At 34.8% G+C, this 25,839-nt stretch overlaps 2 protein-coding genes across 3 annotated transcripts in view; both read right to left on the bottom strand.

Moving 5' to 3' along the window:
• Positions 1–5,120: 5,120 nt before the first annotated feature.
• LOC134851391 (uncharacterized) lies at positions 5,121–17,469 on the bottom strand. Its single transcript, XM_063867451.1, has 6 exons — positions 17,327–17,469; positions 16,506–16,671; positions 15,698–15,818; positions 6,802–7,002; positions 6,279–6,454; positions 5,121–5,671 (listed from the first exon to the last, which is right to left on the bottom strand). The coding sequence occupies exons 1-6, from the start codon at positions 17,467–17,469 to the stop codon at positions 5,393–5,395; spliced, it is 1,086 nt and encodes a 361-aa protein (XP_063723521.1). The 3' UTR covers positions 5,121–5,392.
• A 1,141-nt stretch (positions 17,470–18,610) lies between these two features.
• Positions 18,611–25,839, bottom strand: part of LOC134851390 (uncharacterized) — a 77,237-nt gene continuing 70,008 nt past the window's right edge. For both annotated transcript variants that reach the window (XM_063867449.1, XM_063867450.1), the window contains exons 4-6: positions 20,412–20,606; positions 19,842–20,017; positions 18,611–19,184 (exon numbers count right to left, since the gene is read on the bottom strand). In XM_063867449.1, coding sequence (XP_063723519.1) covers positions 18,894–19,184; positions 19,842–20,017; positions 20,412–20,606 — 662 coding nt within the window. In that variant the 3' untranslated portion in view covers positions 18,611–18,893. The remainder of the gene's footprint in view (positions 19,185–19,841; positions 20,018–20,411; positions 20,607–25,839) is intronic.

Consider the following 25,839-nt stretch of genomic DNA (forward strand, 5'->3'; position numbering starts at 1 on the left):
AAAATTGAAAATCACCTGATCAAGTACTTTTTTTTGCGATACACCTCTTCTGTTTTCAATTATTCCAGTTTTCTTATCGACTGGGATTAATAATTCTTTAATTTCCACAAAAACACAAAGAACAATATTCAACTATAATGAATTCACAGAAGAAAGTCGCAACATACCCATTTTGAGTCGCAATGTTGCAACGTACCCGGCTTTGGTCGCAACATAGCCATTTTTAGTCGCAAAGTTCCCGACCTCGACCCGGGTTGCTCGTATCAGGGCGAAACCTTTAATGTTCCGACGGTCGTTAATTAGGTCTGCAGTAGCTTGAAAAGTGAAAACAAGTATGAAACTTGTCCACATTTTTTGGCTCTTTTCCCTCCTGCCACCTGCACACACTACTTCTAATGAGCATCAACTTTGTGGTGTAACGAGGTGTTTTTCATAATGCCCCCGCTGCCACGCCTTGACAAGGACAGAGTGACAAATTTCTGTCTACTAACACAATATTTCGATCAATAGTTGTTCCAGTTCACTTCGAAATGATTTCTGAGCTGGATTGTTTTGTCACTTTGTTCGAAAGTTGGAACAAAAATCCTTTGTCTCTGCTTACCATTTATAGAGTGAAAACATCAAAACGAACTGCTTCAGGAACGATTCGTCGTATCAAGGAGAAACGCTGAACTTTTAGATTGCCTTTTAACGTCCATTAAGTAAAAAAAAATCAATTTTTTCTAGGTTTACTCTGAAAAAAAAAACGCCCAACCGCGCCGGAGTTCTAACGATAAAAATTGATTAAATAAAAAGTTTCATGTCTAAAAAAGTGTAAAACAACTAATTATAATCAAATGAAAATGGATTATATAGCTATTAATTAGTGAGACATTGAACTCCTATTGCAAATCAATTAGAATGATTACTTTTTCTTTTATAGATAGAGACAATATAACTCCATTAAAATAGATTTTTCCCCATTTTTCTGAGATGCGTAATTCAACGCACATAGATTGTTTTCAACGTTTTAAACTAATAATGGCTTATTGCTGTTCAATTTCATTTTCCTGCTTAACTTTAATTTTTGTTACTATTTTTAAGTTATTCTTTTGCCACTTATATGTTTCTTATATTACCAAACCCCCACCTGGACCAAACCCCCTCCCACCCGTCAGAGCCAAACCATGCGGGTTAGGGGGGTTAGTTCTGCGGGAGGTATTGGTTCGGTAGCGCGAGTAGGGTGTTGGTTGAGTTGTTGGGTGAGGTGGTTCAGGTGGGGGATGGGTTCAGGTGGGTGGGGGGTTCAGGTGGACAGGAGGAGTTCAGGTTGGGTTTCAGTTGTGAGGGGGGGGGGGGGTTTGGTGAATCAAGTGAAAGGAGAAAGGAGATGGCTCAGGTGTGCGGTCATGGGAGCAAACGTTGGGGTGGCGGTTGTGAGGTTAAAAAGAGGCAAACTTTAGGGGCTGGGGATAGTTTAACGGAATCGTTTTGCAGTTTGAGAACGTTTAGGATTAGAAATCGCAAGTAGATCGTACAATCACTTTGCAAAATTCCGCCTTACTCATTTGATAAAGATTTTGCCCTACAAGAAACACAAATAAGGTGGTCAAAAAACCATTTTAAATGATTTTAAATAGTTTATAATTAATTATAAACTTGATGAAAATAATGGAATAAAATCAGTTTTTGTTCCATTTTGTTGTCTGAGTGAAAAATGGAAATCGGTTCTTTTGACAATACTTTAGAGCTCAAAAAACTCATCAATACTGCTTTATAAAATCATTATAACTTCCATTGTAATTGATTTATGTTCACTTTTCCTAGACGCTGACATACTTAATTTTGCAAGAAATAATCTCACATTAAGTATCTTATCCGCTTTGAGCTCAAAACGTCAATTCTTTTCAGATAATCTGATGAAACTTAATGAAACAAAAAACATTTTTGCTTATCTTAGCCTTTTGTTTTTTCTAAGACTTGGAAGAATAAGCAGGCTACAAAAATAGTTACTTGATAACAATTGAGAACAATTTATTGTGCCACTATTTTTTCTTAATAACGAGCAACGAGTATAAGTTAAACTTTATCACCACTGATAAGAAAACTTATGGCTAAAACTTTCTCTTGCTCATCGAAACCAACCATCAAAGTTTTAAAAAATGATGCATCCTTTTATCCTGTTAAGCATTTTAAGGATTAATTTTAGCCCTTTATCTGATATGATGAAGGGAAAACAAGAATCAGTATTCATTTCATTGTATGACTTGAAAAAAAATTGCAACAAATTAAATCTTTCATATTTTACCTTGCACTCTCAATGACATTCTTAGAGAGAAATTGAATTTCCTTTTGTTGAATGTGAAGGTGATGAGTTAGTTTTGAAAATGATTTAAAGTTGCACAATTTGACAAACTGTTTCAAGAACGCTAGAGTGGTATTAACTATTATGTGTTTTTTTATTGTATTAGATATTATGGATAATAAGACAAGGCTGCTCTTGTACCAGGGCAGAATCCCAAATGACTTGGCTGTCCATTAAAATTGAAGAATTTTTTCCTAAAATTTAATTTTCAGAAATGACAAAGAAGATCAAAATAAAAAAATGTATGCATGTTTGTTTTACACTTACCTCTCCACACTCTAAAAAAAACACAAACGAATATTAGGGTCTTGTCTCGTAGAAAAAGGACCAAGATACTAACTTCCTTTGATTTGGATTGATTTAAATTGCCGTTTACGCATGTCATAAGAACACAAAAAATCGCGTGAACAACTTTCTAAATTGGTGTAAATTATTTTTTTTTGTCAAACAGAGATTACAGGGGAAAAAAGTTGAGCTTGAGTTCAAGTTAGAGATATCTTTCAGTTGGTGTAAAAACTTTTATCAAAAAATTCTAAAGAACAAGTCAAAATTAAACTCAGTACGGGAATAATTGCATTGAAAAACAATTATTTCAACAATTTATTCAAAATTTTAGCTAGAAAAACATACGCAAGATATGTATAAAAAACATTATCCTACAACAGAATTTTTTAGTTAACTTTGAGCAATAACATTTTGAGCGTTGAGGTTTGGGAAACCTTGAAAAAAAATTGAAAAGCAAAATGGGTTTTGTTTTTATACAGCATAAAATTGGGCTAACCATTTCTGGGTTTTCACATGAAACTGAATAGCAATAGATATGAACAGTTTTTATTGTCGAAAGGATATTTTATACCTGTGAACTTGGCTTCAAACAAATTAGTTGAACATTATCCATGAAAAAAAATCTTATTCTCAACAAAACATATTCAGATAGATTTTTTGGCCCATTTAGTTGAAAAAAGAACCTGTTTCAGGTATTTTCCTTTTTTTGACATTCAAAGTCAGTTTTTTGCAAAAAAGTTGATTTGACAAATGAGTGTAACCAGTGGTATGGCAGAAAATTGAGAAAAAATAAGAAAATTGTCAAAACTAAATCAGATTATCATCATAAATTCGTTCATTCAGTTGACATAAACATCACTTATCAGCTATTGGCGAAAATTTAAGAAGTTGAGTGGTGAACTCAACAAATCAGTGTAAAGTACGAAAGTATAGTAACTTGAACCAGAACGTTTCGAAAAACAAATACTGATCATTACGAGGTCAAATTGTGCACTGCATAGGCGCACAATTTTGTGTCTGTATGTTCCTGGATTCCAGAGACTAACTTTTAAACATGTTCCAAAATGTAAGCGGATTCCACCTACAACATTTCTGTGGCTTCCGCGTACAAATACCTGTAAGCTAAAACAGTGGAATTTGCAAATTGTAAGTTGATTCCGCAAACTTTTGCGGATTCCACTTAAAATTTGCCGATTCCTCTTGCAATTTGCGAAGTCCATTTGCAATTTGCGGATTCCACTTACAATATAAGGATTGCGTTTACAATTGGCTCTTTCCACTTACAGTTGCGGATTCTAGGACAGCTTAATTTCATTAAACACATATATTATTAATTGTTTGTGGACTCCACAAACTGTTCCGGATTCCGCAATTTTTGTTGCGCATGAAACACATGTATTATTAATTGTTTGTGGACTCCACAAACTGTTCCGGATTGCGCAAATTTTGTTGCGCATTCCACAAGTTTTGTTTCAGATTCCGCAAAAGTGTCTGTTTTTGGAGCGATTTTAAGCAAAAGAGTGTTTTAGCTATTTGTTTGTGGAATCCAAAACAGCAAAGAAGATCAAAGAAAAGTAAAAATGTTGTGGATTCCGCGACAAATCTGATTTTGAACTTACCTGGAATCCGCTTACAATGCACAAAATGCACAGTTTGGTCTCTTAATGATCATATTTTGGCCTTTAAATTGGATTTCGAGCGCAGTATTAATGAACAAGAATGCTGTATATTAACAAATTGATTTTTTATTTCAGGCTAATTTACAAAATGTTTCCCGGGTTTTTCTGGAATTAGCCAACTGCACGATAAAAAAAGTACCTTGTTTTAACCAATCATGCAAAAAACGATTGCTTAACTACATTTTCAAACTGGAAAAAAATAAATAAAATCTGTCTAAAATTTTCATTTTCATAGATTTAATAGAATTTCAATTAAAAATGATTTTTATGTGATATAATACAAAATAATACAAGCATTTATTTTCATTTTGAACGTGATAAAAATCTATCATTTTGGTACATCTCTTCTAGTTTTTAGAAGCATTGCGTGAAGCATTGGATAAAGGTGCTGACATATTGCAAGAGGAAAGATTTGCGAAAGTTATTAGCATTAGCTGTCAAATCAATTTCGTATAACGGTAAGGCTCTCAGCGTTTGGTTTTTTCCTTGAGGTGTCTGGAAAAAGTTTTCTTCCAACAAAAAGTCAAAAAACTACTGACAAATTGCCCTCAAAACCAAAGTAGTTTAACAAATTCATAAAAAATTGTATCTACTAAAATAATACAACCTAATCAATGAAGGTGCGTCAATTCAACTTGTGATGGTTTTCGAGCCGAATTAAAATGATGGTTACGTGTTAGGAGCATAATATATGTAGGCAACTTGCCAAATTTAACACAACATGTCAATCAATACCTCTCATTTGATTTAAAAAATTAATGCTTTCAATCTTTCTCAAAGAAAAATTAAAGAAACTTGTTCAATTAGAAATGTCAAGCATTAAAGTCATTTAATTGTTTCTAAATTCAAGGGAAAGTTATCTTCACTCATTAGTAAAAATATTCTCAAGCTGGACAACTTAGATCTAATCAGTTGTAATAAAGCTATTTATTCATTTGTTTATAACAAGCTATTTATATATTAAAAGTGGCGTATTCCGTCGATTGGTTCAAATTTGAAACTGAATTCGAATTTGAAGATAATTGACTCTCAATAGCTTTGGGGTTCAAATATTTTGATTTTTAATGTTTGCTTTATTGTTGATTTAGGCCTGAAGCTCTGACATCATCTTGGGAGAGAAGACGGAAGAAACCAACAAGACCAGCGCAAGCAGTACAGTCGGTGCGGACGTTTCTGTTGCCAGACTTCCTTTGTCATCGTCATCATCACAGTCGGACATTTTGATGTAATTCACAGGGTGTGTGGCTCCGATCTCAGCCCGGTACGCATCTATGGACGTTTCCATCGCACATGCATCCATTGTAGTGTCTGGGTAGGTTTTGATCGTAAATGATAGCACAGTTCCGTTAGCACACATCGCATCCTTAAACAAGGCATAGAAAAAAATTCAAAAACTAAAAAAAAATCATTTTTTAAATCAAATTTAAGAAAGTTTTTCGGAACTGAATACACAAAGAACTGTGAGTTTTTAAAATTAGGTTGTACTTGATGTATGCAAGTAGTACTAGAGTTCATTTTCAATTTTGAGAGGAGTGGCTGAGGAGTTCTATACTTGAGGAGTTTTTGAAGAAATTGAGAGTGACTGGAAGCATTTCATTTAATTTTTAGAGCTTAGTTTTTTCAAGCAAATTTGGGGTACTTTTAGATTGCTACTCATTTCGCAATATTTGCAAAATCAAAAATGAAGTAAAATGATCAGTGGAAATAAAAAATTGATTTGGAAAAACTTAATTGCAGTAAAAAGTTAATTTAAAGAAATAAATTGACTGCTTTCAAAAATCAAAAGTGGTTATATTTGAATTGAATACTCGAACTCAAAAATCAACGTTTTTTAAATGCTTGATTTTAATTGACATCTAAGTCGCATAGGTTTTAACCAAAGTCTATGACTGATGACAAAAAGTTAGATTTCGTTGTACAACTTGAGTATTCAGAAAAATGTTTCAAAATGGGAACTTTGGTATGTTGACCTCGGCGGCTGAGTCAATGGTGAGAGTGACAAAAGAATGGATAGCGCATGAGACGTAGGAGTAAGCATCTGCCACAATTTCATTCTTGAAGCCATTGTAGGCAGCTGAAGAAGTGTCCCCAAGGTCATTGCTGTAGGTCACATTCACACAGATCTGACCCACGTGATCCACCAGGGCTAGTAGAAAACGGAAAAAAAACACACTGACTCAATATTTTTACTTACTTTCTTCTTTTTTTTAATTTGTTCGAATGTTCAGCTGATTCGAGCGTAGGCAGAATTAGTGAGGAAATCATAACATTAAAATTAATTGGACTTGTGATGGATTTCTACTTGTGTCGAAAATCAAAAACCTATAACCTCTTCAAAAAGAAATAAATTTAAACCTCAAAAAATAAACAGCACATCAATAAATCATTAATTTTTAGTTGAAGACTTTCAGGCAAAATTTGTGATAGAAGACAATTTTGGAACGATATTAAATACATTGAGAATTAAGATAAAGTGGCATTTTTTAATCTTACCGAGTGACCTGCAGGTGTCGTCGTTCCCAGATGCCTGGCAGCAGTCCATAGTGCAGCCGGATGCTGTCATACCCTCGGCAGTCCAAAGGTCATTAATGTCCCCACAGCCGCGGTTATTGTCAATCATCCCACAAATAACGCTGTCCGAAAACAGCGAGACTAGGGGGTTCTCTACGGCCTGCAGAAGTGTACGCAGGCACGCTAGACAAAAAGTAAGACATTCAGAAGAAAAAGATCCATTTTGAGGCGCTTGACTTATTTTTCGACTTTTCGACTGAAAAGCTTTTTGCCGTTTTTCAAAGATGCCTATTTTCGAATGAAAACCCACGGCCGAGAAGCAGATTTAATTCGAGCACCAAGTCAAAACATCCAATTAAAATCGCACAAGACGGGACAAAGGTCCAGCACAGTCAAAGGATACCCAATTTTGGTCGAGAAAGTCACAAAACAAGTCGAGCACAGTCAAAACATACGTCGAGCACATGCTGTTTTTTTCAAAAAGTGTTTTTTTTTGGAAGATTTTAATTTATTTTAATTTCGAAGCTAAGCAAAAAAAGCTCAGAATCTACAGCAAACATTTGAGAGATTTGCTTACCACAAAACTAAAATTTTCAGAGCGAACCCTTTTCTTTTTTTAAAATCTAACGAGAAAAATATATTTCTACCGGTTTTCATTAAACAGTTTTAGTCTTTAAGAAAATGTTAGAGAAATGTAAGAATCAAATCACCCAAAAAATTACTCTTGGATGCAGGGATTGCACATTCTAATGAATCTTGTAGTATATTTTCAGTTCAAGCATCATAAAAAAACTGAAAAGCATACATTATCTTTTTCTTGTCAGTTTGCTCATATTATTTTTGCTAGTCAAAAAGGTCTAAAAAGTTGAAATAAATTCAAGTACTGTCAAAACCACTCATTTTTGATCAAAAAATACAAAACATAGGTCGAGCACAGTAAAAAAAACATAGGTCGAGCACTGCCTACACTTGAAGTTTTATTATTTGTATGTTTCAAACTGCTCAAGGTGGAAAGTGAGCATACATACTTAATTAAATACATACATACATGCATGCATACATACATTCAAGTTCCTGTTTATTTCTGTAAGAGTTGTTTAAGAGCTCAAATGGGTTAATCGTGCACAATCAATATGCCCCTAGGTACTTTTTTGTGACCTAGAGAGTCGAGGTAATCATTATACAACCCATTGTTAGTTATGCCGGTTGAAACAAATCTGAGATAAGTCAATTAAGATTTGAAACTTTTCTGTCGGCCGAGAAAAACGATACGCTCGAAGCATACCCTTTTTTTGGTCAAGAAAGTCGAAATTTTTATATTCAGGATAGAAGAAATGAATTCTAAAAATTTAGGTTGGGACAGTCGAGAAAAATGAAATATGTCAAGTTTTGTTCGAGAAAAACGAAACATACCGAGAGCTAATCGAGAAAGTAGAAAAGTTGCAAATTTTGGTCGAGAAGAGCGAAACAAACAAATTTTGGTCAACGGTGTAAAAAAAACTCAAAATCTAACCGAAGACTTGAAAATGAGTTTAAATTCCGGGAAAAGCAGAATAAGTTTTCCTTTCTCACAAGATTGAGAGCTAAATAAGTGAATAACTAAGGGCAAATAAGTGAAGGCAAAAACAGAGTTATTAGATTTGCACCCTTGGATACCACATAAAATCATCCTATTGCAATGTCAACAAGCAATCGATTGTCATTCAGGTTTATTTTTTTAATTTTGACGAAAAACTTTTTCTTTTGTTTGTCAGAATATTCGTTAAGATTGAAGGGTAACAAATCAATTGACAACAAATAGTTGAACCATTTCAGAGTTTTTCATGATACCGAAATTTGAGCTAATTTTGTTTTTCTTAAAGGTAGTGACAAACATCCTAAATTACCCCTGCGCGTGATCATACGTACGAAAGAAAAAAATTGTTCTTATAATTTTTTTCTGAATCAAGAAAATTTTATCAAGATTTGTTTTCGAAGTACAACCGTACGCTATCAAGTCATAGGAAATTATCGCAATCACGTATGCCATGTAAATCCTAATTAATGTTTGTTTAGAGACACATGATCTTGCTCGATACAAAACACCATTTAATTTCGACACCTTTTTGCAAAATTTTTCAGTTTGATTATTAAAATTCAGTTTTTTGTTAACTTTGATAACCAAATATTTAAAACAATCCATATTTTCCATAGTTTGGCCAGCAATTGAATTTTTGGAATCCGACAGGTCTTTTCCAAAAGCCATTAGTTTACTCTTGTCTGCATAAATCGATAGCTTGTTGACATTGCACCAGTCATTTATGCTCTTGACATATTTGCTGAATTCTTTTACAAACATTGGTATTTTTCCAGAACCTACAATTTTAGTGTCATCAGCAAAAAAACTTGTTTTAGTTACTTAATGAATAATTGAAATATCATTGATATATATCAAAAACAATAAAGTCGAAGTAAATTCAAGTACTGTCAAAAATACTCTTTTTTGATCAGAAAACACAAAACATTGGTCGAGCACAGTAAGAAAACATAGGTCGAGCAGTGCCTACACTTGAAGTTTTATTATTTGTATGTTTCAAACTACTCCAGGTGGAAAGTGAGCATACATACTTAATTAAATACATACATACATGCATGCATACATACATTCAAGTTCCTGTTTATTTCTGTAAGAGTTGTTTAAGAGCTCAAATGTGTTAATCGTGCACAATCAATATGCCCCTAGGTACTTCTTTGTGACCTAGAGAGTCGAGGTAATCATTATACAACCCATTGTTAGTTATGCCGGTTGAAACAAATCTGAGAAAAGTCAATTAAAATTTGAAACTTTTCTGTCGGCCGAGAAAAACGATACGATCGAAGCATACCCCTTTTCGGTCAAGAAAGTCGAAATTTTTATATTCAGGATAGAAGAAATGAATTCTTAAAATTTGGGTTGGGACAGTCGAGAAAAATGAAATATGTCAAGTTTTGTTCGAGAAAAACGAAACATACCGAGAGCTGATCGAGAAAGTAGAAAAGTTGCAAAATTTGGTCGAGAAGAGCGAAACAAACAAATTTTGGTCAACGGTGTCAAAAAAAAACTCAAAATCTAACCAAAGACTTGAAAATGAGTTTAAATTCCGCGAAAAGCAGAATAAGTTTTCCTTTCTCACAAGATTGAGAGCTAAATAAGTGAATAACTAAGGGCAAATAAGTGAAGGCAAAAACAGAGTTTTTAGATTTGCACCCTTGGATACCACATAAACTCAACCTGTTGTAATGTCAACAAGCAATCGATTTTCATTCAGGTTTATTTTTTTTAATTTTGACGAAAAAGTTTTCTTTTGTTTGTCAGAATATTCGTTAAGATTGAAGGGTAACAATTTGTTTGACAACAAATAGTTGAAACATTTCAGAGTTTTTCATGATACCGAAATTTGAGCTAATTTTGTTTTTCTTAAAGGTAGTGACAAACATCCTAAATTACCCCTGAGCGTGATCATACGTACGCAGGAAAAAAATTGTTCTTATAATTTTTTTCTGTATCAAGAAAATTTTATCAAGATTTGTTTTCGAAACACAACCGTACGCTATCAAGTCATAGGAAATTATCGCAATCACGTATGCCATGTAAAACTTATTTAATTTTTGTTTAGAGACACATGATCTTGCTCGATACAAAAAACCATTTAATTTCGACACCTTTTTGCAAACTTTTTCAGTTTGATTATTAAAATTACGTTTTTTGTCAACTTCGATACCAAAATGTTTTAAAAATCCATATGTTCTATAGTTTGGCCAGCAATTGAATTTTTGGAATCCGACAGGTCTTTTCCAAAAGCCATTAGTTTACTCTTGTCTGCATAAATCGATAGCTTGTTGACATTGCACCAGTCATTTATGCTCTTGACATATTTGCTGAATTCTTTTACAAACATTGGTATTTTTCCAGAACCTACAATTATAGTGTCATCAGCAAAAAAACTTGTTTTAGTTACTTAATGAATAATAGAAATATCATTGATATATATCAAAAACAATAAAGTCGAAATAAATTCAAGTACTGTCAAAAATACTCTTTTTTGATCAGAAAACACAAAACATTGGTCGAGCACAGTAAGAAAACATAGGTCGAGCAGTGCCTACACTTGAACCTTTATTATTTGTTTGTTCCAAACTGCCAAAGGTTGAAAGTGAGCATACATATTTAATCAAATACATACATACATGCATGCATACATACAATCAAATTCCTGTTTATTTCTGTAAGAGTTGCTTAAGAGCTTAAATGGGTTAATCGCGCACAATAAATATGCCTCTAGGTACTTTTTTGTCACCTAGAGAGTCCAGGTAATCATTACACAACCCTTTATTAGTTATGCGTGTTGAAACAAATCTGAGATAAGTCAATTAGGATTTGAAGCTTTTCTGTCGGCCGAGAAAAACGAGACGCTCGAAGCATACCTTTTTTTTGGTCGAGAAAGTCAAAATTTTTATTTTCAGGTTAGAAGAAATGCGTTCTAAAATTTTAGGTTGGGAAAGTCGAGAAAAATGAAATATGTCAAGTTTTGATCGAGAATAACGAAACATACAGAGAGCTGATCGAGATCATACGTACGAAGGAAAAAAATTGTTCTAAATTTTTTTTCTGTATCTAGAAAATGTTATCAAGATTTGTTTTTGAAGTATAACCGTACGCTATGAAGCCATAGGAAATTATCGCAACCACGTATGCCATGTAAAACAAAACTAATGACTGTTTATAGAAAAATGATCTTGCTCGGTACAAAACACCATTGATTTTCGACACCTTTTTGCAAACTTTTTCAGTTTGATTACTAAAATTCAGTTTTTTGCAACTTCGATACCAACATGTTTTAAAAATCCATATGTTCTATAGTTTGGCCAGCAATTGAAATTTTGGAATCCGACAGGTCTTTTTCAAGAGCCATTAGTTTACTCTTGTCTGTATAAATCGATAGCTTGTTGACATTGCACAAGTCATTTATGCTCTGGACATATTTGCTGAATTCTTTTACAAATATTGGTGTTTTTCCAGAACCTACAATTGAAGTGTCATCAGCAAAAAAACTTATTTCAGTTACTTAAATAATAATTGAAATATCATTGATATTTATCAAAAACATAAAGGAACCCAAACTGAGCCCTGGGCACACCACAAGTTATTTTTTCTAAAATCCGAATTTATGGTTCCATCAATCACATATTGTACCCTGTTCGTTAAATAGTTCTATAGCAAATTGAAAAAGTTCCCACCAAAGCCATATTTTTCTAATTTAATGATTAAAATATCATGATCAACTGGTGTCAAAGGCTTTTTTAAAATACAAAAAGAGGGCCAATCTATAATCTTTTTTCTCCAAAACTGAGCGCATATATTCAGTTATCCGTGTAATTGCATGTACACATGAGTGCTTTGGTCTGTTTAGGACACAGTGATCAGAACAAAGTATTTTCAATTTCTGTTAAAACTTTATTATTCGTCCGTAACTAAGTTTTTCAAAAACTTCGCTAATTGTTGGAAGATGGCTAATTGGCCGGTAATTATTAAAATTAATTTCACTTTCACTTTTGAATAAAGCAATTACCTTGGCAATTTTGCAAATATCAGGAAAAGTCTCTTTCATGAACATTTCATTAAAGTAAACAACCTTGAGCTTCAAAATGACTGGTGCAAAAAGCCTAACCATCTTATTACTCAACCCATCATGACCAGTCGAAAGTTTGTTTTTTAAATTCTTAATAACGTTTGCCATTTCGTCAATGTCAGTGGGAAAGAAAACAAAAGTCTCGCAATTGCGAGAGATTATATCAACCTATATGAAGTCCTCCATTTTTTTGACAGTTGAGGACCAATGGTCACAAAAAAGATATTCAAATCATTCGCCTCTAACTTATTTGAAATAGTTTTTTTTTTATCCACAAAACTTATTGAAAACTTGAAACATTCTTTTTGAATCTTTAGAGTTACCCAATTTTTTGTAATAAAAATTTCGCTTTTCTATCGCAGTATGTTTTTCGGTTTCATTCCTCAGTTGTTTGAACTTTCTTTTTGATTCATCATTGGGTAATGCGCAGTATCTCTGTTTTTGCAAAGTTTATTAAAATTTTTAGTTATCCACGTTTTTTTGAAAATTTTTTGATATCAACCAGTTTAGAAGGGCAATCCCTATCGAAAACATCAAGCATTGACTGAATTGAAAACTGGATTTCAAAATTCACGGAATTGTCCACGCTCAGTTTTTCCAATTCGATATGCAGGAAAAATAGTAGCTTAAAAAGGTTGTCGTCACGACTCAGTATTGTAACGTTTCTGGCATAACAAACCGTTTTATCAGCCTTAGCGATTGTAAATGGCAATTCAGCAAACAATGCATAGTGTTCACTAATTGTTGAGTTAATAACTGTCACTGGAAAAAACTCTTCTGATATCCAATGATCAATGCAGGTGGCACTATTGTTAGTGACTCTGGTTGGTTCACTCAAGAAAATATCCAAAATTAAAAAATTTCAGTATCAACTTATAACTTAAATTTTCTGATTTCTTATCATACGAAAATATGCCAATATTGAAATCTCCCACAATTATAGGTGTTCCTTTTAATAATCGAAGTTCATTCAACAGAGTATCCAGACTTTCCAATAATTTAAGACACGTGTAGACAACGCAAATTTTAAATTTAGTTAAGTTGCTGCAAACAGTTATAGCTGGATATTCCAAATCCTATTTCAAATCTTGAAGAATAGATTCAACTCCAGTTTTTACGAAAAAAAGATACACCACCACCCCTTTTTCCCTATTTTTAAAAACCCCTTTCTGATAACCATCCAACTGAAACATTTCCAAGCAATCTTTTATGGTCAACCATGTTCCGCGTAAAGCTATTCTTAAGGTTTTTTCTTGAGTGAAACAATCAAACACAAAGCTTGTCATGATGTTATCTAAGTGATCTTATGGTAAGGGAAAAAAAGCTCTCAGTTCCTCCAGTATTTGCCTCAAGTAAATTTCCCAAGTCCAACAAAAATTAGGGCAATAAATTAAGGTAGATAAGGTTAAGTTAAGTTGTATGTTGAAAGTTTTTTTAGTCATCGTTTACTGTTTCATATGACTGCTTAATACCGTCCACGAATCTTTTGATGAAATCCAATAAGGTACTATCATCATCCATGTGCTTGACCAGTTCACGTTTCAGAGTTTGCATTTCTTCGTTAGTTGTAGATGTTGGGAATGGTGAAACTTGTAAGCGAAAACGCTTTTTAGCCGGTGTTATATTGTCCTTCAAAACCTTACTACACAAAACTTCCGAATTGGTTTTAGCTGACCCGATGGCGTTGGTTTTGCTAACCGCAGTGTTGTTTAGACCCTCCAACTCCTCCATAGTATCCACCTTGACACTTTTGAAATTTTCTCCGGTATCTTTAACTTCCACAAAAGGTGTAGAATTCCATGGAGAAACAATCATGCCTCTCGATTCAGCTTCAATTTCCAATCCCGAATCATATTTTGATAATCTTTCGTTAATATAAACCGGTTTATTGTTGCACGGATTGACGAAATTTCGCAGCGGAGGTTTTCGATTCCACAGACTGTTCTTTTTGTCAAATCGTATAAATTTCGCAAAAATTGGAGGCGGTCTGTTGAAGTCCTCAACAGGATACAAAGAGTGGCAAGCCTTGAGATTGTTTTCTGTAACTGATATATTCAGCACTTTCGAACAAAAATATGATACGTCTCCGCTTAAAGTCCCGAAAAAATCCCTGAGTCCTTGGAGTTATATCTCTCTACTTCATTCGTTTTAATACTAAGCTGTTGCACACTGGATTATAGCTGAATAACAGATTTTGTACGTTCCTTGTTTTTGTCAATCAATAGTTGCAATAATTCTTTAACAATTGGGTCTAAACTCGCTGAATCCAAAATGAAATTCAAACGCAAAGAATTTGCTTCCGTTTGCTCGAAAATTCAAGCGATCATTTTCTTTGCTCTGAAACTATTTAATAAGTTTATCACAACAATTAGGCTAAAATTGTTTCCATAATAGTTTCATAGTCATTGAAATAATTTTTTTATAATCGTATCAAAAAAGCTCAGTCTCGAAGATCGCCATTAGAAAATTTATGCCTATTTTCAGACGTTTCTGATGACGGGATAAGGGTTGCGGCATGGAACAGTTGTGCTATAAATTGAGACGGCGTATTGTCAAACAGATGAAAAATGAAAACAAGCTCTAAACACTAACTGCTGCGCACGGGGGCTCAACAATTAGCATGCGGGCTTATAGTCATGCGATAATTGCTTTACTCAGGCGAAAAACAAGTTAACCTAAAAAGTCTGAAATCTTCAATTATTACTCGATTTTGTATGTTTAAGATTCATATTTCCACAATTAATAGTTTGGAATAGTGTCTTCCTTCCTTAAAATTGCAAAAATTGAATAAGCAGAATTTGAATTTTCAAACGACATTCTTGTACAAGGGCATGCTAATTGACGCATATGCTATTAGGTCGGTCCCGCATCGTACATACTTCATTAAAAATTTGAAATCTTTCAGAGGAGGTCGGACAATAAGAAAACGAGCTACTAATTTTATTTTTTAAAAGTTTTTTTCGCTTTACATTATTTTGAATAAACATTTCTTGTTGTTTCCGCATTTTTAGAATAAAAACAATTCAAATCAAATTTAAAAAAAAACAAAGTTGAGTATAAGAGCTTCTGTGACTATGAAATAAAAAGCACTTATCTTAGATATCAAGCTCTGATAACGGCTTTTGAGGGTCTTATCTTGATAATATTGATCTAACAGAGATTATTTGTGTTTTTACTAATAAGTTATCACTTTTTATAGCTTGGTTAGTTTGTTAAAGAATTAAGCTCACTTTGTACGTGTACGCAGAAGGAGCCGTAGATGCCCCCAAATGAAGTGTCACTTTCATTGATGATGGCACAGGTCTTCAGGTAGATACAGTGGGTGTTACTCTCCTCCGGACAAGACGCAGACTAGTTGCAGTAAATGCAAAACAATATTGTAAAAGCACACATTATGATTTTTCTATTTTTTTTTTGAAAACGAGATTGTATAGAATAAGTTGAAAATTGTTTGCCAAATTTGGTCTCATTGACGACAACGTTTCGTGAAAGTTTTCATCCGTAAAGTACAGAGTTCAAGAAAAAGTTTTTTGGAGTGAAATATGATGAATATGAGTTTTTGCGAAAACGTTCAATTTATTTCTGCAAGCAATTTGCTTTGTAATGATGAATCATACTTAAGTTTCCAAAGTTTTTAATTTGAGCAGGTATAGCCGATTGCTGTGCTTATAGCATAGCAATTTCCAATAGCGCTTTCACAGAAGTTTGAAAGTTTTATCGCAGGATTTTTTTTTTCGTTTTTTGAAAACTTTTTGATTGATTATTGATTTTTTTTGCTATTAAGAACAAAAAAGATTGGCCAATAGTTTACAGGAATTATTTGTTATCGCAAGTGAAATGAAGATCGGTTTTTTCTAATTGTTTGTGATTTGTAAGATTTTCGTATTCGACATCAAGACTTGGCACTAAAAAACTTGTTTGAGAACGTTTTTGTTTTATTATGGTCTAGAGATTTTTTGTTTGCTCAAGCGTCGACTCACAGGCGGCTAAAAATAACTTTTGTCCGCCGCCAATGAATATTGCTCACGTACTACTCACAGGAGGGGCGAGCAAGTTGCACTGACTGCCATCGATCTGGAGGCCATAGGTTGCCCCCAAAGCAACAGCCGCCTGCATCTTCACCCCACAGTCCTCACTCCCCCTCAGACCACTGATGTCCGCCTGAATACATGCCGGACAACTCACCCCCTGACCCAGCACATAGCTAAACAAAGGGAGACACTTTGAAACTGAGTAAACGCGGATAAAATAATCAAGATTTTCCGTCTAATCTTAGTTGAAACCCATTTTTTTCCTTTATTGATAGTACTATTTTTTTCGACTTTTTTCATTGTAAAAAGCGATGATTGATTGAAGAATCATATGAAAACCGGTCCAATGTTAAATAAGCAGGTGTTTGATAATGTATAAATTTTCACCATTTGAGAAAAACTACTAAATTTAAAACTTTTTTTTCTTATCAAATATTGAGTCGGAAAACTTGAGTTCGATCTGAAAAGGAGGATACAGAAAAAGCTTTTCTGGATTGAGACTGGTCCTATTAGGAATTCCAGATAAATGAACATTTTCCGGTTCAAGTACATCAATCCATGTGGTATGCTGCTTTGTTAACGAAAAAGTACGTTTTATCCAATGGAACGCGCAACGATCAAATCTGCGACTAAAACTCATCAAAAAAAGGAAAACATCCCATCAATGGTTTCCATTGATTGGTGGGGTTGCCTACCGTTCATTGAAATTTGCTATCATCAGAAACTTCGCTACTTTGCATGGCTGCCTAATGAAACTCGCGTGACTTAAAGAGAAAACCTTTGGCAAATACATAAAAAGATTGGAAAAATGAGTATGATGAGTATAACCTGGTCTGCAGCAGCATTATCGAGATTGCCAGTGCAATTTGCGAACCAGTCGGCGAAGCTTTTTTCATCTTGTCGTTTCTCGCGGGCAGCCTCAATTTGATTTGATTATTGATTTCGAGTTTTGAGTTATTGAATGTTAACATCAAAAAACAGCAACCGCTTGTTTTGTGTCATTAACCAAAACAAAACCGTTACAAGACTGTTCGTATCAGGGAGAAGTATTCAATGTACCGACTGCCCTTTAGGTGCTGCTAAAAACGTTTTTTTATTAAAAAAATTGATAATTTTTTCAAAAACAAAGAAAAAAATTTGAACTTTTTTCATTTTTGTCATCCTGCAGGCCTTGAAAACAAATGAAGTAACGTGTTTAGTGTCAACTAACGTAATAATAAGTCCGGGATTAAATCGCCGCTGGAAGCAAAAATTAAAAATTTAAAAACTTTTCACCCTCTACCGATTTAAAATGTTCCACCATCTACTTAAGATGGCTGGTGGGGGAATAAAAAAAAAATGCAAAAAATAGTTTTTTTTTTTCGATTAACTCATCAATTTTTAACGAAAAATTTGCTTAACGACTTGATACTACGGCAGTCGGAAAAGTCAATGCGTGCGTTGATACGAATAGTTTGTCTCTAATAAAATAAAACAGTTTGATAAACAAGTTAAAGTTTTGCCGCAAAATGAACGCAATTTAACAAATCTATTTGAAAGAGAAAACCGGCAAAATTAGAGATCATCACGACCAGAAAAAACTTGTTAGAAGCAAAAACGTGAACAATATCAATAAAAAGTTAAACGAATCAGTAATTTGAGTCAGAATCAAAAATTTTGATCACAGATCACACTACAAAAAAACTGCACCAACTTGAATAAATTTGAGTATGACGTCAGAATACGTCGGATTTTTCCGCATCAATTTTTTGAGTTGATTAGTTGCACATTTACCAAAAATAGATCGTAATTCAAATGAATGGTCATCTGATTGTTTAAAAAGATTTATGAAACAATTTTCGTCTTTTCGCCAACTTTGTTTTGAACTTTTCCCATTTTTTTGCAAATTGGAGTTTGTGTTTAGAAGTTAATTCAAATTGATTATACAATTTCAGAGCTAAATCGAAACGTTGTGTGATAATATAATACAAGAGGAACGTTTTCCAAATTCATTTGGCATTAGCTGGCAAGACAAAGCCAGCTTGAAGAGCAAGACGGGAAAGGTAGTAATTTATAGGGAAGCATCGCCACTATAAGCCCGCCAGTTTTCTCAAACACTCTCAGATTAAAAGATCAAGGAAAAATTTTTAATTAGAATAGTCGAAGTGCATCAGCATTAAAGTCATTGGATCGTTTCAAACTTAAAACGAAAGTTATTCTCATTCAACGCTTCATTTACACAAAATCTTCCCGAATTGAACAATTTTGCACCAATCAGTTATCATCGCGCTTGTAAAACAGCGGTCACTCTGTCGATTGGTATGAAATTTGTGACCAAATTCGTGGTTGAAGATAATTGACTCTAATAAAGTTGGGTTCAAATATTTTGATTTAGAGTGTTTGCTTTTTGTTGATTTTAGGCCAGAAGATTTGTCATCATCTTGGGAGAGACGACAGAAGAAACCAACAGGACCAGCGCAAGGAGTACAGTCGGTGCGGGCGTGTCTGTTGCCAGACTTCCTTTGTCATCGTCATCATCGTCGTCTCCGAGACATTCCGTCATTTTGATATACTGCACGGGGTGTGTGGTTCCGATTTCGGCTCTGTAGGTATCCAGAGATGACTGCATCGCACATGCGTCCATTGTAGTTTCCGGGTAAGTCTTGATCGTGAAGGCCAACACAGTTCCGTCAACACACATCGCATCCTTAAACAAAGGATGGGAAAATTCTAAAACACCTAATTTTGGTCCCGAATTTAACGAGAGAAAGTGAAAAACGAAAAGACGAAGTAACTGAGCATGGAAATAGGATGTATTTTTTGTTATAGTGCAAATTGGTTTTCATTTCTCGACTAAGCGAAAAACAAATCTTGAAAAGTTGAAAAATTCATACTGAAATTAATACTTGAGCTTAGAAATCATGTTTGATTGAGAATCAGAGGCGGATCTAGAATTTTCGCGAGGGGACAGAATTTCATAAATTTTTCGAAATTTTATCGATCTTTTTTTAGGCTGACCAAACTGATTTTTCGAACTCTCACAAATTATCATAAAGATCGTAGTTTGACCAAACTTGCTGCGCCAGAGGCAAATTTTTGAAAACAAAACAGTCTAAAAAAGGCGTTTTAGGTTCTTTTTGGAAAATTTTGACTAAAAAATCGCGTCTTTTGAGAGCGCGCGTAACCCTCAAATTTAGCATATATTGGCGCCAAAGACGCCTTTAGAAAAAATTTAGAGTCCGAGAGCCAAAAATGGAGATCTTAAAGTAGTACAAAGGGGGGACTTTGATTGACTTCATTGTCAATCTCTTTAGTTTTTCAGAAGGAAACTGAAAAAAGACACAAAGTGAGTAACTCTGCTGACCTCGGCTGCCGAGTCGATGGCGAGAGTGACAAAAGAGTGGATAGTGCATGAGGCATAGGGGTATGCATCCCCCATCACTTCATTCTTCAGGTCACTGTAGGCAGCTGAAGAAGTGTCCCCAAGGTCACTGCTGTAGGTCACATTTACACAGATCTGACCCACGTGGTCAACCATGGCTGATTAGAGGAAACAAAAGAAAGACAGACAATGACGTCACTTTCTTAACTCATTTTCATTTTTCGACTTCCTTGTGTTAGTATAAGTTATTATCCTGTCTGTTGAAAAATTGTTTTGTCCGAATGAAAAGAGAAAAATTAGAAAATCCGCAAATTAAAAGATTGCGTAATGCAGCTAGAAATGTATTGAGTTGCATAAAACACGGTTTTAGAGATGGAAAAAATTGGAGCAAGTTTCATCAACGGAAAACATCAACAGGCCAACAGGCTGCTGTCATTCCAGCAATGGATAGCACTACTGCTGGGAAAATATATTCCTTTTTATATGTTTGGATTTGTAATTTGGAAAAATATCAGTTTTCTTTCTGTTGATAAAATGTATATGCAATCATACTGAGCGCCCTGCAGGAATCGTCGCTTCCGGATGCCTCGCAACAGTCCAGAGTGCAGCCGGATGCAGTCAAGCCCTGTGCACTCCACTGGCTGTTGATGTCGCTACATCCGCCGTCATTGTCCATCATGCCACAAATGACACCGTCTGGCATGCCAGCTGCCAGGGGGTTGCCAACCAGCAGGGTACGCAGACACGCTACACAACGAATGAGAGTGTAGATAGTACTATTTTTGGAAAGTATTTTTTGATGTACAATTTAATTATATATAAAAAATAAGCTGTAAAGCTTATTGCATGGCAAGATTTTGCCTGTACAAGCTGTTCCATCAACTAATTGTAATAATTAGTTAAATAAACAGCTTGTACAGGCAAAATCACCAAGGATCATGCCATGCAATAAGCTATACAATTTTTTTCCATTATTTTTAAAGCCATATATTAGAAATTTAAAAAAAAACTAAATAAAGGTGCATTTAACACAAAATTCATGTCATATAATTTTTCATGTTCTATCAGACCGAGAGCTAATTCGAGTGGGAAATGGGAAGCGTGGGGTGTTAGATGGTATCATTGTACTCTAAACTGAGGAAAAGTTGAGTTAAAATAATCATATATAAAACAAGACTGCTCGTATCAGGGCAAAGCCCTGAATGTTCCGACTGCCTTTTAAGGTTTATGGAGCAGCAGTAAAAACATAAAAAATTAAATGAAATTAAATAAAATGATTTTTTTTTTCTAAATTTTATAGTTTTTTATAAAAATCATCCCCCCACACGCCATTTGAAGTACAAAAAGATAGACTTGGTTTCTTTCACAAATCAGTTATGGCAAATAAGCTTCGTTCAACCAATTTGGAACGATTTATAAGAAGGATTAAATCTCCGCTTATGCGTTATTAGCGCGAATTTAATCGCGCGTTAATTGTCCCAAATTTGTCAAATTGGTCATATATAAAACAAGACTGCTCGTATCAGGGCAAAGCCCTGAATGTTCCGACTGCCTTTTAAGGTTTATGGAGCAGCAGTAAAAACATAAAAAATTAAATGAATTTAAATAAAATGATTTTTTTTTCTAAATTTTGTAGTTTTTTATGAAAATCATCCACCCACACGCCATTTAAAGTACAAAAAGATAGACTTGGTTCCTTTCACAATTCAGTTATGGCAAATAAGCTTCGTTCAACCAATTTAGAACGATTTATAAGTAGGATTAAACCTCCGCTTACGCGTTAATAGCGCGAATTTAATCGCGCGTTAATTGTCCCAAATTGGTCAAAATGGCCGAAATGGCAATCTTTAAACCCTCATAAAATGATCATAGGTAAAATATCTTTTCAAATTTAAGCTCAGGGCAACAATACCTTTTGAATGATATAAAAAAATTCCGTCAAAAATTGCTAGTTAAAAAGTCGAAATTTGTCTGAAGAAAAAAAAGCCCACCCCGAGCACAAATATTCCGTTACTTTCGTATCGAAAGTCGGAACAACAAGACTACTCTTATCAAAGCAAACTCCTGAATGTTCCGACTGCCATTTTGTTGGTCTCTGATAATTTTTTGTATAGTTAACCTTAAGCAAAGGAAAAGAAAGTATACATAAACAGACGAATTTCGATCAAATAATAAGTGTTGTAAACGTTTTCGTTCAATGATGATGGCGGGAAGAGGAATGCGAAAGAGGGTGGGGGAGAGGGGGGAGGGGGGTGGTTAATGAGGTCGTCTTGGTTCGGTCAGTTATCTACAAACAGGTTGACATCCGGTTTCGCTTTTCTGATCAGAGATTTATAACCACCCTATCTGATCAAGTCTAGACTTCTTATATCGATTATTAAAACTTGTTTGCTTGTAAGTTCAACCTAGAAAACATCTAGCAAGCTCGAGCGGCATTATCGGAGATCAGTAGCTTATTCAGTTTTCTAAACTTTCTCTGTTTACGAGTTTCAAGTTGTCATTAATTTATTAATTTGTCGTCGGCCTTATTCTGTAATTTTGTTTGACTTAGAAAGTTTAAAATATAATTAGCTGTGACAGTAATAATTGTGTATCAGCTCTATTTTTTTCTGGATGCAAGGAACTGGAATAAACTCCCGCGCTGGATTTTTATGAATAATAACCAATTACATTAGGTATTCGTGTCAGTGTCCACAAAAACTAAAAGTAATCGATACTAAGGGATTAAAAATGGATTACAATCTTCTTTGTTGTCAAATCAATATATAACTCATTTCAATTGATTATAATCGATCATAGTTCACACATTTTCAGAAATTTTCATCCCGCTTACACCCCCTGTCCCCTCCTTCTCCAACGTTTGGCATTTGCCCCTGCTTTGTGGCGGAGTCCATTCGTCGGGGAGGAAGGGGGTGTACGCGGGGATGAACATCTCCATTTTTCCTACTTTTGGAGAAAGCTGCAAAATAAGCATTACAAATTTGCAAATAGTCAATTTTCATGGAATTTATGAAGAAAAAAATCAATGATAATGAAAACGTAAATACAGGGGCGGATTTAGGGGCGGGTGGGATTAAGGGGGTGGAGAGGGCGTTTGTTTGGACGCCCCTTCTCTCAGAAATTTGACCTCCTGCCAACCCAAAGGGTCCCCCTTTGTACTACTTTAAGATATCCATATTTGGTGACGGACCCTAAGGCGCCTTGGGCGCCAATATGTATAATAATTTTTTTTAGGGGGGGGGGAGTGGGTAGGGCGCGTTGAAAAAGGGCAATTTGTTTGGCCAAAATTTTCCAAAAAGTGCCTAAAATGCCTTTTTTGGCCTGTTTGGTCGTTTGGTCGACCTAAAAAAAAAGGTCGACAAAATTTTCGAATATTTTTTTTTGAAAACCCGAAAATCAATTAAAATCTCCCAAAATTGATTATTTGGGTCATGAAAATTGATTGTATGTTTAAGTTTTTGCCGATACAACGTAATAAAATCATTTATTTCCCATTAAATTCTAGTGCGGGTGGTTCGAGGACGATGGATATAAATAAGTTTGGATTTAAATACTATTATAGTAAGTCGCCAAATTAACTTATAACATTTTTTAGAAGAAAAAAAGCAAAACTTAAATTCAAACTTAAGTTGGCGTATTTATTTCCACTGAATCCCCGTGGGTGTATTTTTTGACGATTGTAATCTTGATTTTGTTGCAACTTTAGATTTTTTAAAAAGTTTGCGAGCTTTAAATCAATTGAGGCAATTCACCAATCGAGGAAAACTTTTACGTCTACTCAATCATTATGACTTATGATTCAAAATTCGCTGGCCAAAAACCAATTCGGGTTTTTCTGATTACTCTTACCTTAGTGGCTTTCGGCGAGTTCATTTTTGCAGACAAAGTTGCGAAAAACTCGTTATGCAACAAAGTTATTAAATTGCCAGGTGTTTGCGTGAACTTTTCCGATTTTGACCCAGACTTTCCGTGTAACTCTTTTTGGTCAAGTACTGTTAATAGCTACGAAACAAGCTCTGCTTTACCTTCAGTTTGGTGCAATTATGAGAGCTTCGATGGAAACATTTCGGAAAAAATTCACGACGAAACTCAGCGAAACCTGAGATTGTTGCAATGTCCCCCTAGCTATCAATTTGACTATGGAAGAATGGGTTTGGTTGAGGTGAGCCCCTCCGAGCATATCAGACGTTTCTTCTGTGCCATAAACTTCCCACCGTGTGTTGATGCAACTGAAGACGAGAATGAACCCATGGTCCAGATATTTCCGCCCTGCCAGAGTCTGTGCCGGGAAGCGAAAGGACAATGCAGAGGGAACCGGTCAGATAAAAAATTTCCGGCCTGCGAACATTTTGCGAGGCCAAAAGAAGTGAACAGAAAATGCGTGCCGCCAGCATTTGAATATTAAGCTTAGTTGATGAAGGTTAAAACTTATTCTGAATCACAAAATGCCTGATTATTTTCCCTCTCCATGTTGTGAGTTTCCAAAGTTGTTATAATAAAAGGGAACTCTCCATGGTGAACAAATTAGGTCTTTCAACCATACAGCGTAGTACGTTTTTAAAAACCATGGAAGGGCCATTCCTGGAATTTTCAGAACTTTTTTGAAGATTTGGACCAGGTTTTTTTTGGAGCGCGTTCTAATCATATATGAATAAAGTTCTTACGTCGTAATAATTTGCATTTAGCATGCAACGTTACAAGTACAATGAAAAAATTGCAATGAGGAAAGAGAGGGGGGGAGGGGGTTTGAAATTTGCGCTGCACAACAAACAATACACCGGGAAAGCGCATAAGGTAACGAAGTCAATATTATCAAAAAAAAATTTACACATTTCAATCAAGCTCATTTCTAGACCAGGGGCGGATCTAGGATTTTCTCGAGGGACGGGGGGGGGGTGTATTTTCAAAAAAAATTCGAACATTTTGACGACCTTTTTTTTAGGTCGACCAAATTGATTTTTCGAGAGCTCTCCCAAAGCACTGTTTTGCACCTATTTTGGCTAAATTTTTGAAAAAACAGTCAAAAAAGCCGTTTTTGGGCACTTTTTGAAAAGTTTTCACAAAAAATCGCGTTTTTTTTTGGCGCGCGCTCCCCCTCAAAGTTAGTATATATTGGCGCAGAAGGCGCCTTTAGAAAAATTTTAGGGTCGGTCGGCCAAAAATGGATTTCTGAAAAAGTATCAAAGGGGGGACCCTTTGGGTCGGCAGGGGGTCGAATCCCTGAGGGGGGGGGGGGGCATTTCCGACAAAACCGCCCCCCCCCACCCTAAATTCGCCCCTGCTCTAGACATTTCATGTTTCATCCGAACCAAATAAAGACCCTTGAAACCAAAATCAGGTAACAGAAATATTTTGTCTTTAATTCTTAGTGATGAGAAATGGAGAAATGGAGAAATGACAGAAATGACGGTTAAAGTTTAGAATTTATAATCTGTAACTGTTATTGTTTTAGAGACGGAGAAAAAAGATTGGAGCTAATGGATGTATAAGGAAAACAGGTTGCATAAAAACTTACGGTTTAAAAGAATTCAATATGTGAAATGTGATCACAAATCCGGGTTGACCTCCATAGACTGAAAGTGCTAATCATACAGTTTTCAAATATGAAAAAGTTGTAATTTCACAATTGCCATATATGAAAAAATGCTGGTCATAAAGGGTCCATATATGAAAAATAGTAGTCATAGACTTTTCATGTAATTTTATGTACTTATGGAATTGTATGGAAAGTGTATGATTTGCATTTTTCCATATATGAAAATTGAATGAATAGCTTTTTCGGTAAACCCGCGAAGATGCTGATTTAAAATTTTCGCGCCTTTTTTCATTCCAATCCCAAGTAAAAATTATTTAGAAATTATTTAAAGAGAGAAAGAACTATTTTAGTGTGATTTTGGGCCAAACTTTTGAAGTTGCAATTCAGTAGAGATGCAATTATTGCAACTTTTCCAAATCCACCTTTGCGATCATTAAATAAAGA

Source organism: Symsagittifera roscoffensis, chromosome 7 (genome assembly GCF_963678635.1).
Source record: "Symsagittifera roscoffensis chromosome 7, txSymRosc1.1, whole genome shotgun sequence".
Lineage (NCBI taxonomy): Eukaryota > Metazoa > Xenacoelomorpha > Acoela > Convolutidae > Symsagittifera > Symsagittifera roscoffensis.

Coding starts and splice junctions, on each gene's coding strand:
- LOC134851391 (XM_063867451.1), bottom strand. CDS start 17,469: ATGTTAACATTCAATAACTCAAAACTCGAAATCAATAATCAAATCAAA. Junction 15,819..16,505: donor GCAACTTGCTCGCCCCTCCT/GTGAGTAGTACG, acceptor TACTGCAACTAG/TCTGCGTCTTGTCCGGAGGA. Junction 7,003..15,697: donor CTTCTGCGTACACGTACAAA/GTGAGCTTAATT, acceptor CTTTTTGTCTAG/CGTGCCTGCGTACACTTCTG.